The following is a 13,596-nucleotide window of genomic DNA, read 5'->3' on the forward strand; positions in this document are numbered from 1 at the left end:
TAATGCAAATTCTGGTTCAAAATGCCAGGCTCTAGAAGCTGTCAGAAGTCAGCACATAAGCCCCAAAAGCTCTTCATTCCCACCCGGACCAGCCCAGGCTTCTCCGGTGGAGACCCATGGAAAGAGCTCTGCTCTTCCCACTGACTGCCCACTCCATGTCCTCTTTCTCCTAAAACCTGGGCTGTAGCATGTCGCAGAAAGCATGCCACATGCTCCAGGGAGCCTCTGCATCTTGCCAAAGCTCTGGGCAGAGCCAAAGGAGGCAGCTCGCCCAAGGTTCAGCATCCTTTCATCGCCAAAGAGGATGCCTGAGTCCATGCAGCAGGGCTTTCTACAGCCAAGAGCCGATGAAGCAGTGTCTGAACATGCTTCCTAGACTGTGAGACCAAGTGGAAAATATTTATCCTGATATTTTTCCCCCCCCCTTTTCTTTTTAAATCCCACTTCCCTTTTCTCAGGTTGCCAAAAAAACCCCAACTGATCCTCTTCGGGGAGGGTACAGCTCCTTGAAGACAGGAACTGCCCTTTCGCTAGGCTTACAAAGATCAGTAGCAACCTCCACCGATCGCGACACAAACCCCTGCAGACAACTCAGCCTCTGTAATTCTGATGCAGAGATGAAGCCAGAGGCCAGGCAAGTGTTGGAAGGAAGATAATCTTTTAAAAAGCTGATAATATGCAAGTATTTCAGAGGAAAATGGAAATACTTTCAATGAAGTGAGCTTGTGGAAGTAAAGGGCTTGGCCCCTTGCACAGAAGGGAGACAGAGAGCATGCCTCTAGGTTCTCCTGGATAAACTCCAAAGCACGCCTCTCCCACTGGGTATTTAACAACATGGAAAAGGTCCTCTGGGGTTTGGGTTGTAGTGACAAGAACTTCTGTCCAAATAAATGTTTCCTGAGAGACCTCTGATCAAGCTCTTCCAAGCCAAACAGTTTGCATGCTTTGGAGAAACCCCATGCCTCACACCATCTCCTGGCTAGTAAAGTGCCTGAGCACTTCTACCACAGACTTCAGTTGCCTGAGGATTCCCAAACTCTGCCTCTCTTGGAGAGGAAAACAGAATCCATTTTCCTGGGTTTTTCCCTGAACAGTGGACAGGACTGTAGGCACGGGAAGATACCTTCTGCCTGCCCAAGCACCAAAACTGGTGGTGGAGAGTTAGTGACCCCCCTCCCTAGAACTAAACTTGTGTGGTTGTGGAAGGAGAAAAGATCTGATCGCTTCTGAGCATCTAGACTGTGGTTGAAGAACATGATAGACTAAGCATAGTTCTCTCACTCCTTTTGCCTCCAAGCTATCTCCCTCAGACCTGAGATCTTACCCCTAGGAGCTCACAGGCGGTGCCACTGTTTTATCAGGTCTCAGCCTATAGCACTGTGTGGGGCAGGAGATGCTACACAGCAGCTCCAGCTAATTCTGGCAACAGCAGCTCTTCTTTAAGGAAAAATAAAACCAGCGGTAAGCAATTAGTTGTCCTATGGCTACATACCCCACATAGCAACACGTCTTACAAGGTGAACTAGTTCTCTTAAACCTAAGCTGTTGTCTGCTTGAAGATCAGAGGCTCAGCCATTGAGAAGGCAAAGGCTGAAAAGAAATTCCACAGAGGTGTCCAACCCACCAAAAGCTCTGTGGTCCTTGACAGCAGCCCAAGCAGGACCTGGCCGTTTCAGGTGATTTTGTGGGTGACTGCATCAACCTTGTTTCCCCAAACACCTTCCCAGCTACGACTTCCTCCCTTGGGAGAGTTCTGACTTTTAATCTAGTCTTTCTGTTCTTCTCTCAGTTCCTGAACTGCGACTCTCTCTGCAAAACCAGTTTTGGCAGGCTCAGGCAGAGGTTCGTCTGACCCCAAAGAGCCAAAAAGCTCTGACACTGTCCCAGAACCAACATGAAGTATTTACCAAGTGGTAATAATACAATACAAATACAAATAAAACAATACAAATAACCCTTTTCCTCTGCTTTACTTTTCACGCTACTAAAAGCAAAGCATCCCAGTAATCTAGTCGACTGACAATACTTTGGAATTATGAGAGAATCTTTTGGTATCAAAGCATATCAGAACTGGGGGAGAAGGGAAGCACAGCATGCTCTGCCCTTCACATGATGTGACATTTTGATCCAAAACGCTTATGTCACATAGAATACCCTCCCAATACTGCTTGCTGACGTATATTGGCGGGCAGAAGAGAGCAAACAGAACGTCCCAGTCTGCCATAGCAATTCGGCCTCCCAGGAAGTCTCAACACCAGTGGAAGCCTGCAGCAGAAATTCTTGTCTCCCCTCTAGTCATTCATGTTAGAAATAAAAACCCAAACCAAACAACCCCTTAACAAGAAGCCACCAACAGAAAAAGAAAAGGAAAAAAAAAAAAAAAAAGTAGTTCTATGAGCTCTTTTTCCCCCTATGTATTCCACGCAATTTAACAAGCATCATCAAGCCGAATTCCAACTGCGAAAGCTCTCGGAGAAAACACGAATCAGTGACTGTAGGTACTTAGATTTGAACAGATACCTGAAGCAACGTGACTGCTTCCAGCACCAAACATAAGCTTGTCAGGGACATTCCACTGTGACTGAAAGACTGAAACCCCTGCAGACAGACCATATTATTCTTTCACTACTACTACTAAACTGAGGGTTTTTGAATAGTGATGACTTGTCCAGCAGTTTCAACTGGATCCAGATGTTACTGAGTTTTTAATACAATTATCTGGAGGACTCTGGAAACTTCTGAGGTTGTGGGAAAAATAAAGGTTTATTTTTTGGTTTTATTACAAATTTAAACTTTGTGGGGTTTTTCAGAGCATCATCAGTTACCCTGTTCAGGCTGGATAGCCCATTAGAAAGTTCCAGGAAAGACCAAGAGAACAGAATGCAAATTTCTCTCCTTTTCCCCCTATTTTTTTTCTGCTTTATGAGTGTTGTTATCAACAAGGTACATTTATGAAATCTCAGACTAGCATCTTGCTGACCTCAGTCCCAGCTGGCTAAACCTTTGCAACACCGCTGTCCTTGGCATCTACAGAGACCAGCCTCTGGTAGTTGGTTTTTATTTTTCCTTAAAGAAAAGCTGCTCTTGCCAGAATTTAACTGGTTGATTACAAAATGGTGAATCTAAATATGAGGAACTAGATCCATTTCGCTGTCTTGAACACTGTTTAACAGTCAGCTTGATTTCTCTCTCTTCCTGGTACTTCATTTACAGTAGCAGGCTGCATATCCCAGTCAGGGCACTGTAATCCCACGGAGGCTACCATGCCTGCAGGACTGCACCCCCCACACAGGGTGCATCGGAGAGAGAAATGCCACTGCTTCCACCAGACCATGCTTGCTTTAAAGGCAAGTCCGAGTTTTTAATCACACACCCCAAAACATCTCACACCACTTCCTTATCAGGAAAGGCCCTTTTTCAGTCGCTTTTTAAAAAGTCAGATACAATATCAGAGCACTGCCAACGCCATGTTAATAAAACCAAGTTAAAAACCAGTTTAAATAACTATCATATGTCTCCTGTTACACAAACAGAAGTAGAACGAAACAAAAATGAGTTCATTACCTGTACTCAAATCAGTGTCATTATCGTCTGTCTTCCCTTCATTGACTGACTCATTGCCAGGCTCCCCTTTTCGACTCATTATCTTTGAGAAGCCACTTGAGAGAGAGGAGAAAATGCCACGGATGAAGTAGCCCTGCTGTTCAGAGTCCACTGAGCGCACGGCTTGCAGAAATGGCTTTGCATGCCTGTTTCCAACATGTGGCATGGGTTCAGACAGAGAGCGGTTGAAGGGAACACGAAATGGTCTAGTCCTTGCCTGGAAAAGCATCTCTGTTGGGTCTTTGTGGAGATCATCAGTGCTGGTAGCATCCACGCTTGCAGAACTTTTGGCAAGACTTGGATCACTGCATTCCCCTTTCAGCCTGCAGGAGCTCTCTCTTTTGCTTATCTTCCAGGGAAGCCGAGGATGCATCTGCCACCTGTATGCTCCGAGAGGTTTCTCTGGGTCAGAACTCAGTTGTTTATTCATCTTCTTGCTTTTCATTTGGTGGTACCAATGATAGCCCTTCAAGGCAGCAGTGCCAGCATCTTGTTCCGACAATGATCTTCTGAAGGTCCTGGGAGAGAGGCTGTGGTGCTTTTTGAAAGAATTCATTTTCCACCCCTTGAATTTCAGCTCTTAACTTACATTCCTTGTTGCTTAATAATCATATAGCCGTAGTCCCTCACCATTTTAAAGCCCCAGTCACTCTGCTCACCACTGTGAACCACAAGCAGAGGTTCTTCCTGAAGATCTTGACCATCAGTCCCAAAACCAGGTCTTTCTACATCTCAGCAAGAAGAATGTGCCCTCACCTACAGCAAGCTGACTTCTAACAGTACATGAAGCCTTGCTAAGCTTGCTGATGCTTCCTGCACTGCCACATTTCTGCACCAAGCTTTCAGGAAATGACTAAAAGAGCCCAGCCATGAAAACCCACAGTGGTGTTCTGCACCAATCACACTTCGCTTTTTTCAGTCTACATTAAAGATTTGGTTAAAAAAAAAAAAAGAATACGAAAGTACTTCTCTCTAGAGTCACAGCAAAGTCAAAAAAGCGTTAAAAAAATTACAGTACTCAACTGAGAGTCATGCATGTTATGTTTTTCAGTTAAATAGTAAAGTACATAACAACACATATAGTTAAGTATAAAGTAACAAACAACATAAAGATGATTCCTAGAGTTTATATTTACCACAGGTACGTCGTATCACTTAAGAATACCTCAGAGTTGCCTTTTAGAGAGAGGTAAAATGGGCAGAATCATCAGAAACGAATGCTGGAAGCCCCAGAGAGAAAGGCAAACGGGAGGAATGGAGTAAGGAGAAGAAACACTGCAACTTATGTAGGAAGAGTGTAAATACACTGAAGGGAAATAAGTAAAGGGGAGGAGAAAAGGGACAGAGAGGGGTGGGTGGGACATCACCAAACACAGACCAAAGCAAAGGGAGGGTTTTGAGGCACGATCCTCTGGTAAACACAACAGGACAGCACGCAGATTTTCATTTTTCTCCTCCCCCCCCCCCCTTTTTTTTTTTCCTTAAGAACAACATAATGGGGCTTTATTTTTATGAACCTAGTTGGAATAAATGAGATGGAAAAAATAGTCCTATCTGTTTAACCAAGAGGGGAAAAAATAATTCTTGCCTTCTCCACAATTTAAGAAACAGCTGACTATTTTAAAATCTCATAAAGAAAATATCCGCTGGTGAACTCTGATCATGTTTGCCAAGTTTTAGACCAGAACACTTAAATCTCAAGTCTACTCAAATCCCTGAAAATAGGGGGTTTATAATGGAAATGCTGACAGACCTTTGGCAATCAAGTGACAATGAAAGCTACTTCTCTGCTTAAGGAAAACAATAATCTGGCCTGGCAGACCAATAAAGCTTAACTGACCTACTGTGGGATCTGCCTTTAAGCTAGGCTGCATTTGTCAGCCAGAGTACATTCCTGACAAATGCAGATGCAAAAACTTCCTTACCTACGTGTATGCATGGAATAGGGTGTCACTGCTCCCCAGAACAGGCATGAAGTTACCCAAAGACTTCCATCACATCAAGAAGTAATTTCTCTATTCAGCAGCAAGTTACATTTTACAATTAGAAGCAAAAGAAGTGACTATCTAAAATCACCATGTTCAAGAAGTCACAAAAAATAACCTCAGAAGCAAAAACAGCTCAGACATCGCAATACAAATTCTGTATCAAAAATAATGATGCTGACTTTTGTGCTTTGTAGAAAGTCATGCTGCTCAGAGCACGAGTCTTAAATGACAAAATACACTTAAACAAGAACACTGCTACAATTCCCATCCAGAGCAACGATCTCAAGGAAGCACAAGGAGCAGTGAATACATACAGAGATACAAGTACTCCCATCGCAAAAATGAGACAGAGAATTCACCAGGAAAAAGTTAGCTGGCTCTTCTGTTTCTTGATCCCAGGGGACTTGCATGGGTTGAGTTCTTGTAAGTAATTACTGACTTGCCTCTCATACGCTGCTGGCAGCTTTTCTCCTTCTCGATCCTTTTCACAAAGCAGAGGCCTGGGAGTCCTAGTTTCTGAAGGCTGAAGCAAACACAGCATCGAGGACACCAACTTTAACTGGGTCTACCGCTACTAGGTCACCCACCCCTTTCAGCAGTGGGTCCTCGTTTTCCATGTTAAGCCTTTTACTACTAATGTGGCAGCAGTGCTTTGAACAAATGCTTTGAATTAGCCAGTCTGGTGAAGCAGGCTTTGTGGAACTTCAGAAGTAAGTATGAGTAAATACAACAGATGACAATGTGGTTCACTCTAATGGCACAAGCCATAATCAAGCAGAGAAAACTGAGAATGTGAGGCAGGTTTCTGGTCAGCTCTCTAAGCCTTGCTTGTACAAATTTCCACTAGCACATCTACATCTACTTTTGATTTAGGAGCACAGAAGGGCAGGAGAGGACAGAAAATGGACAGACAGCCTGTTCAGCTCAGCAAAAGTCCTCCTGGGATTTGCTTGTTATAGGCTTCTAGCACACTTTCGAACTCCTGTTGAAATGTAACAACCAAGCTGAGCACCCATACAAACCATGTTCTGAAACAGCGTTTTGAAAGCACTTATCTGCTGTATCAGCAGACTCAGTATGATCAACAGGAATAGCTCAACTCTGATAATATGACACCAGCTGCGTCAACATTATTCTGAATCCGGGATTTATTTAGCACAACCGCACTTTGGACAGAACAAAACTTCAGGTGAGACGCTGTCTTTGCATGAGCACAGAGGTGAGCACCAGGCCTGCTACTATCCTTGTTCTTTTTCACTGCCATCCTGTGGACACCTGGCTGTATGGAAAGATCATTTCATCTCCTTCCCAATACAGCCTGCATGACACCAATTACTGACTTACACAGACCACCCATTTCAGCAAGGGAACGCACAGAAAGATTAACCATGTCTCAAGTTACAGCATGAAGCGAGGTGCAAAACCAGTTACGGGTTAACTTCTACTCAAAAATATTTTTATTGGTGTGGCCAGGGATTGGACCACAGTTCTGTGCAGACCTAACAGCACTGAACATGAAGCCCAGGAACATCAAAGTCACAGTTTAGTTTAAGTTTGAATAATGTTAAGAAGGGTCTTACTTTTGACTTCTGATTTCACTTTTGATTTCACGTTACCGCTGCTCAGGCGCAAGATTTTTGTGATCAAAGAAAACTGTTATCCAGCTGCCTCCACTTAGCTGAGGTTTCACAGTGCACTCTCTACAGAGGGCAAAACGGTCTTTCTCAAAGTGCTTCCAAAAAGGCATATAAGGCTTACATGTTTGTTGACATCAAATCACTGATACACAAGTTTGCTTAGTCTACCAGAAAGACAATTTTTTTAATTTCTACCTCAAAAATTTTAGACTGGGCTTTGAGTCAAACTGGACTGACTCTTCCTTATATACACAGCAGCAGCAGCAAAGATACTGCCCAAACAAAACCCCTTGCTCTATAGTAATTCTGTGCTGCTGAGTTAAATTGGTCTCACTTGGCTCCAGCATTTCTTGTACAGATAACACGCAAGAGACTAATTCACATAGCAGAACTTTCTCCTTGACCCACAGTTCAGCTACTTACGCAAAAGCTCAAGCCCTTTCAGAGCAGCAGTTTAGCTTGGGAAGCATTTATACAGTCTCACTTTCACAAAGAAATCAGCTTACAGCAGTGACTAACATATTGGTTATGCGAGATCTCTAACCATACAGAGCCACCCATTCAACTGTCAGCAGGTAGAATAATTTCAATGGAAGAAAAGAGCTTGTCAATTAACTTGAGAAAGTCTGGAGTATCTTCCACTTACACCTCCTGTTTTTAATACCTACTGCATAAAAATGTGATCCTCTGCTAGGAAATTTCCTTCAGAAGAAGTTATTTTTTTGGTAATGTTTGCAGTTATTTGTGCCAAATCATTCATTTAGCTTTTTCAGAAAATTACTATTTTCTTCCTAACAATCTAGTCATTCAGTTACCCACTTTGACATGTTTAATAGCATATATTTCACTACTCCTAGATATTTAAGTAATTTATGCACAAAATGCAGATTTGCTATGTTGGAATATAATTGTATTTCAGCTTTAAGATAATATTGGAAAACAATCTTTCTTAACTTTATAACAATATTTCACAGAAAACGTACACAAGCAGCATTACATTTTCACCGAGCATATGAAGATAATTCTTTGGCAACAGCCCCCTGCGTGGGCAGTCTGCTTTCCACCATTCGGCTTTCAAAAAAACCTACCCATCTCTGCTGCATGAAGCTTCAGAAATTCCTCACAGTATCTCTTGTTTAATAAATACTATCAGCCAATTAACAAAAAAAAAAAAAAAAGCAGCAGCACAACCACAAAACCCCCAAATGCTTCATTGCCAACCAGCTGGAGGGAGAACTTGTCTCTGATGATAAAAATTAATGTTTAATGTTCTCTCTCTCTCTCTCTGAAAGCTGTCTAGTGCTTGAGTAAAGGCACTACAACATGTAAAATTTTAGTGCATCTTTAGCACAGCTTATATTGAGAAAAAGAGTAATTGAAACCTCCCGTGACTAAACTACTCCATTTCAAATTAGTTTTGGACCAAACACAAATGTAGCAGCTTCTCATTTTTTAAAACATTTGCCAAGACATGAATGGGGAAGGGGCAAAGAGAAACATGTTTAAAAAAAAAAAGGAGCAAAAACCCAACCCAACCCCCACACAACCACCAAGACCCACAACCCTGAACATTTGTGCAGCACACTTGGGTTTTCAACTGTCTTCTCCTCTAAATCATAAAGATAGCAGGTTAAGAAACACTGCTTCTGCGAAGATCCCAGACTAAGTCACCAATTACCAGCCATCAAGTAAGTTCTTTAACATGCAGAGAAGTAAAACAAATTGCACCCTGCACCCTCCCCAGAGAAATCAGAAGGGATGCAGTCATGCAGGGATCCTCAGTTTTGCAGTCTAGCTACCCTTGGCTCTTTTCCCCTTCAAAACTAGCCCAATGCTCGCTGCACTGGAACAGGTCACGAAGGAGTAATCAATATATAAAGCAGAAACCATCACAAAAGTCTTCCAATTGACCCAACTTGACATGGAGCTAAAGGGCACAGAAGATGAAAGATTTTTCCTTCCCTTTACAATAGGGACTTTTCAAAATATTAAGTTTTGTTTATGCAAGGCTAAGTAATTAATGACCTAACATCCCCTTCCCATCTCCTATCACTGAGATTCATCTGTTTCCCCCTGCAACATTTCCTGCAGGTGGATATCACTTTTCCTCAGCTCGGTACAGACCAGTGCACCTGACTTACTCGACCGCTTAGCATGTAGTGCACAAAGTTATGCCGAGGACAAATGAAATAGCACCTTATCAACTGTTGCATTTGGGATTAGAGTGGCTGGAAAAGCAAGGAGTTTGCTGGAGTTTGGAATTGGCATGGCTGGAACACAGATAATTTAACTGAGCCAAATTAGAGTTTCTCTGAGCAAAGCTGCCCCGTTTATCTCACAAGCTTTGAGCTGGCAATGCGTATCAATGACCACACAGAAAGCTCACCTGCCCCAGATAAATCAAGGAGGTATGCCGTCCTCACTATCACTATGCTGAGAGCGAAATGCATCTATGAACAAGCTAAATAGCGAGACCAAAGCACTTAAATACCAGAGAGTACCGCAATTTCCTGATCCGAAATTGCTGTGCCAAGACACGTTGTGCTGTCATTGCCCTGTGTTTCCAAGCCTTTTACCTTTCCCTATAGCCAAAGCCGCAGTGATGCCAACTGACTCGGCTCTGCATTTGTGGTGCTCTAGTTTCTGAAGGCAGGTACTGAAAAACTCTTCAAGATTTCTGCCCCCTCATTCCATAGCAAAACTTCTACAATTTCTCTGCTGATAAAAATTCCCCGCTTGAAAATCTTCTGGCTTCATTTTTCCATGCCATTCCCATGATCTGCATGAGAAGCTGCTACAGCCCTGACAACTGAGCAAAGCAGTGAAAGATAATATAAATTTATGAGATGCTGGGTTTTGGAAGGATGCCAGGAAAAGTTAGCAAGAAAATCCCATTTCAATACATTGCCAATAAACCTGTAGAACAGCGATGCCAGATTTTAATTTCACTAGCAATCTTTTGTCGTTGTTGTTGACGACAAAACGCAGCTCATGCCAAGTTTGAAGGGCCATAAAAACATACATTTAAGAGCTAGCCAAGCGCATACAGCGGCTGAGCGAGCCCACACACAGCTGCGAGCAACGCCACCCTGAGCCAGCCAAGTATTTAGCAACATGCACTGGTGCAAATAAACAAACTTCTAACCTGAAGGTAAACACTCTGGCAACTACTTCATAGCACAGAAAATCGTAACAGTAAAAAGACCCGTCTGCAGCGAGTGGCGACACTTGCCTCAGAAATTTGTAGACACTTGCAGGTTTTCCGTCAGGCAGGCAAGCTGTTGGCCCCGACCTGCGACACTGCTGCTCGCACAGGTCTGGCTCCTCCGTGGGCTTACCACCATGCCCAGCTGTGAAGCCACCGACACATACAGGAAGCTCAAGCTGAAAGAAACCCTCTGGAGCCACGGCTGTAGCTCCTAAAGACAGACAAGTGCACTGACCTACTTCGCTGCCAACTTTTGCAAGACTGTCCTTCAACTATATAAGTAAAAAAGTGCTTATCCCCACTCCAACATCCATTTCTTGATGATCAGATGTTGATCTTGGCACCATGTGAAATACACGCAAGCTACTGATTTAAGTTTTTAATGCTGTTTTTCAGCCGGTAAAATTACTTTTCCATCACCTCATTCCTTTTCCAATTGAAGTTTTCTGGACTTTTTTTTTTTTTTTTTTTTTGGGGGGGGGGGGGGGAGGCAGCCAGGGGGGAAGCATTATTCCCAACATCTTAAAGCAGGGGGTTACCAACAGAACACAGTTTTATTGCTAGATGTGATCCCTGCAGGCATCAAACCAACTGCAGCTTAAGTATTACCAAGAGGAAAAATAATCATAGTATATACGCATGTTAATGGATAAACACCTCAAAAATGGTCTTGGTAATTATGCCCAAGTAGCAGGTGCATATATTCAAACTTTCCAGGCATTATTTTTATGTAACTGTAAAAGAAGCACATCCTCAGTGCAGACTGTTGCAATAATAACACCTACCAACTCTACTCTCCACCAAGGATATTAGGCGTTGGGTTTATAATTTCATTCTGTACGTTTTTTAAAAAAATTAATTGTTCTAACTCTGTTGGCCTTGTTTTGTCGTGCTCTTCCCTACAAGAGTGAATCAACTACTTTTATTTTAGCAATTCCTTCATGCGACACTCGCTTTGTAAGTGTATTTTAAAATGTAGTTTCTCAAACACTAGAAATCCCACTGCAAAGCCAACTAGCTGCAAAAGATAACCCCCAATTAATTGACAATACTTTCCAAAAATCATTGTGTATCAATGTACTCCTATGGTATAAATAAGGAACAAACTTCAGCAAAATCCATAATTATAATTCTGGCATTTACCATATAAACACCACAAGTAGTAGAAATAGCCTTGTCCTCTGCCATGACTCTTACCCTTACCCTGCACTGGTGTTAAGCAGCAAGACTTTGTGATAGCTGGGGTGGAAAGATGGGTAGCAACAGGACAACAGGACAGAGGTTTTTCCAATGCCCTGTGCCAAGCACTTACTGTTCTGGAGTCTGGTTTACTGTTAGAAAATGCCAACAGGCAGACCCGGGGGTTTCCATGGCCAAACTAGCAAGACTTAAGTCTAGCCTGTGACAAGAAAGTGAACTGTTAGTTCACACACACAGAAATACAGTACATTTCTGAAGTATCTAAAACCCAAGGTGTTTGACACGTATGGAATCCGTGTGTGAACGGAAGGAACATGACTAAACAAACTTTAATTTTTGAAATCACCAACACATACTTGAGTTGCCGAGTTGGTTTTACATCCAGTCTGCACAGGGGTTCACAACAGCGCTGATATCCAGTGGGGTTTCTGCCTGCGAGACCAGACAGTGTTAAAAGCATGAGCCATGGAGATGGGCATGGGGAGCTGGGCATACAACCAACCAAGAGCAAGAATTCACAAATCGATAATTATTTTAGGCTCTGAATTTAGGCTGAGGAATACCTTAAGCTGTATGAGAACTAGCCTAACACCCACCCCACAGCCCGTCCAGAAGACTGTATTAATATTAGCAAACTGAAGCGCAACAATTGACAAGAAACCAGCGGTGTGCAGGAGTTTAAATCAAACCTTCATCTAAAAGGAGAAATGGATCACAGGGAAAAAAAAATAAAACATGCCAGTATCTCAAAATGCCAAAAGTTTGCAATGAAAACATTTAGTACCAGCTTGGAAAGACAGTCTGTGTAAAATTCCAGTTGCTGTAGCACTAACTACTACACACCGCATGGAGAAAGTTGTAAAAAACCCAACCAAAACAGAAGGAAGAAATAAAAGGGTGGGGGCGCGATTATTACATGTACGTCACCTTCTAACCAGAAGAGTTCTTTCTCCACAGGTTGTCTGTCAGGAACAGTCTTGAATCAGTGCAAAAGCCAGAAGTCTGGGACAGTGATGAAGCACTAAGATGAAGATGTACCTTCTGCCAGCCCCAGCCAACCGTGAGACCAGCGCGCCAGGGCTGGAAGAGGTTTCACAACAGGCAAAAGCGTGCAGAGCCAAAAGATGAAGCAAGGTGACCTGCAGGCACCAAAACCAGCACGAGACTGGGAAAAAGGAGCACACCCTCTTTGACTAAATCTATACCTGTGTTTGTAGTTTAAAGAATGATTAAGGATGTCCAGTATAGGACATTCCTTGTGATAGCACCACATGATCTCCGAGTGATTGATCTGTCTGTCCTACTACTGAGCCCGAACTAAGAACTGAAATGAAATCCCTCAAAAGTTAATAATAAAATGTGTCTGATGGCAACATGTACAAAAGAGGCTTTCCCCAAAAAAGAAAGATACCAAATAATTTCGAGCTTTGAAGGGAGAGGAAGGGAGGGAGAGAGGGAAGGAAGACAATTTCTCTCTCAGAGACTATGTAGGGAACAAATCTATGACACATGCACACACCTCCTCACTGCAGGACAAAACAAAAACCAACCAACCAACCCAAAAAACCCAAAACAAACCAGAAAACAACCTGAACATTGTGAAAAACGCATTTGCACAAAGCAAGAGTTATTGCATCTCAGGCAGAGTTCCCACCGTTAAAGGAAGGAGGGCTGCTCTCTGTGTCAGCTGGGCAGGGAGGCGGAAGCTCAATCTTCCAACTGCACACAACAGCGAGCCATGCCCACAACACAAGCACTTCATTTATTTTGTGTCTTCTCTTTTGTTATTACTGTACCAGAGACTACTTCTCTTTCAAGTTCCAAAATTACTTTGGTTTTGTTTCATGAGGTGTGAATGCTGGCTTACCGGATGACAGAAGTGCCTATTTCTGAGGTCAATCCTTTATAAACTGAGCATGCAAAGTCCCATTTGTAAATTTGCACAAACAGCACTTGCAGT

The 13,596-nt window shown here is 42.9% G+C and overlaps 1 protein-coding gene across 8 annotated transcripts in view; it reads right to left on the reverse strand.

Moving 5' to 3' along the window:
- Positions 1-13,596, reverse strand: part of RASAL2 (RAS protein activator like 2) — a 187,917-nt gene that overhangs the window by 124,505 nt on the left and 49,816 nt on the right. For 2 of the 8 annotated variants that reach the window (XM_056355862.1, XM_056355860.1), the window contains exon 1: positions 3,565-4,476. The exons of 4 other annotated variants lie outside the window; for them this stretch is intronic. In XM_056355862.1, coding sequence (XP_056211837.1) covers positions 3,565-4,159 — 595 coding nt within the window. In that variant the 5' untranslated portion in view covers positions 4,160-4,476. Of the gene's footprint in view, positions 1-3,564; positions 4,480-13,596 lie in introns of those variants that run through there. 2 more of the 8 variants (XM_056355863.1, XM_056355861.1) reach the window with 2 other exon arrangements.

Source organism: Falco biarmicus, chromosome 11, assembly GCF_023638135.1.
Source record: "Falco biarmicus isolate bFalBia1 chromosome 11, bFalBia1.pri, whole genome shotgun sequence".
NCBI lineage: Eukaryota > Metazoa > Chordata > Aves > Falconiformes > Falconidae > Falco > Falco biarmicus.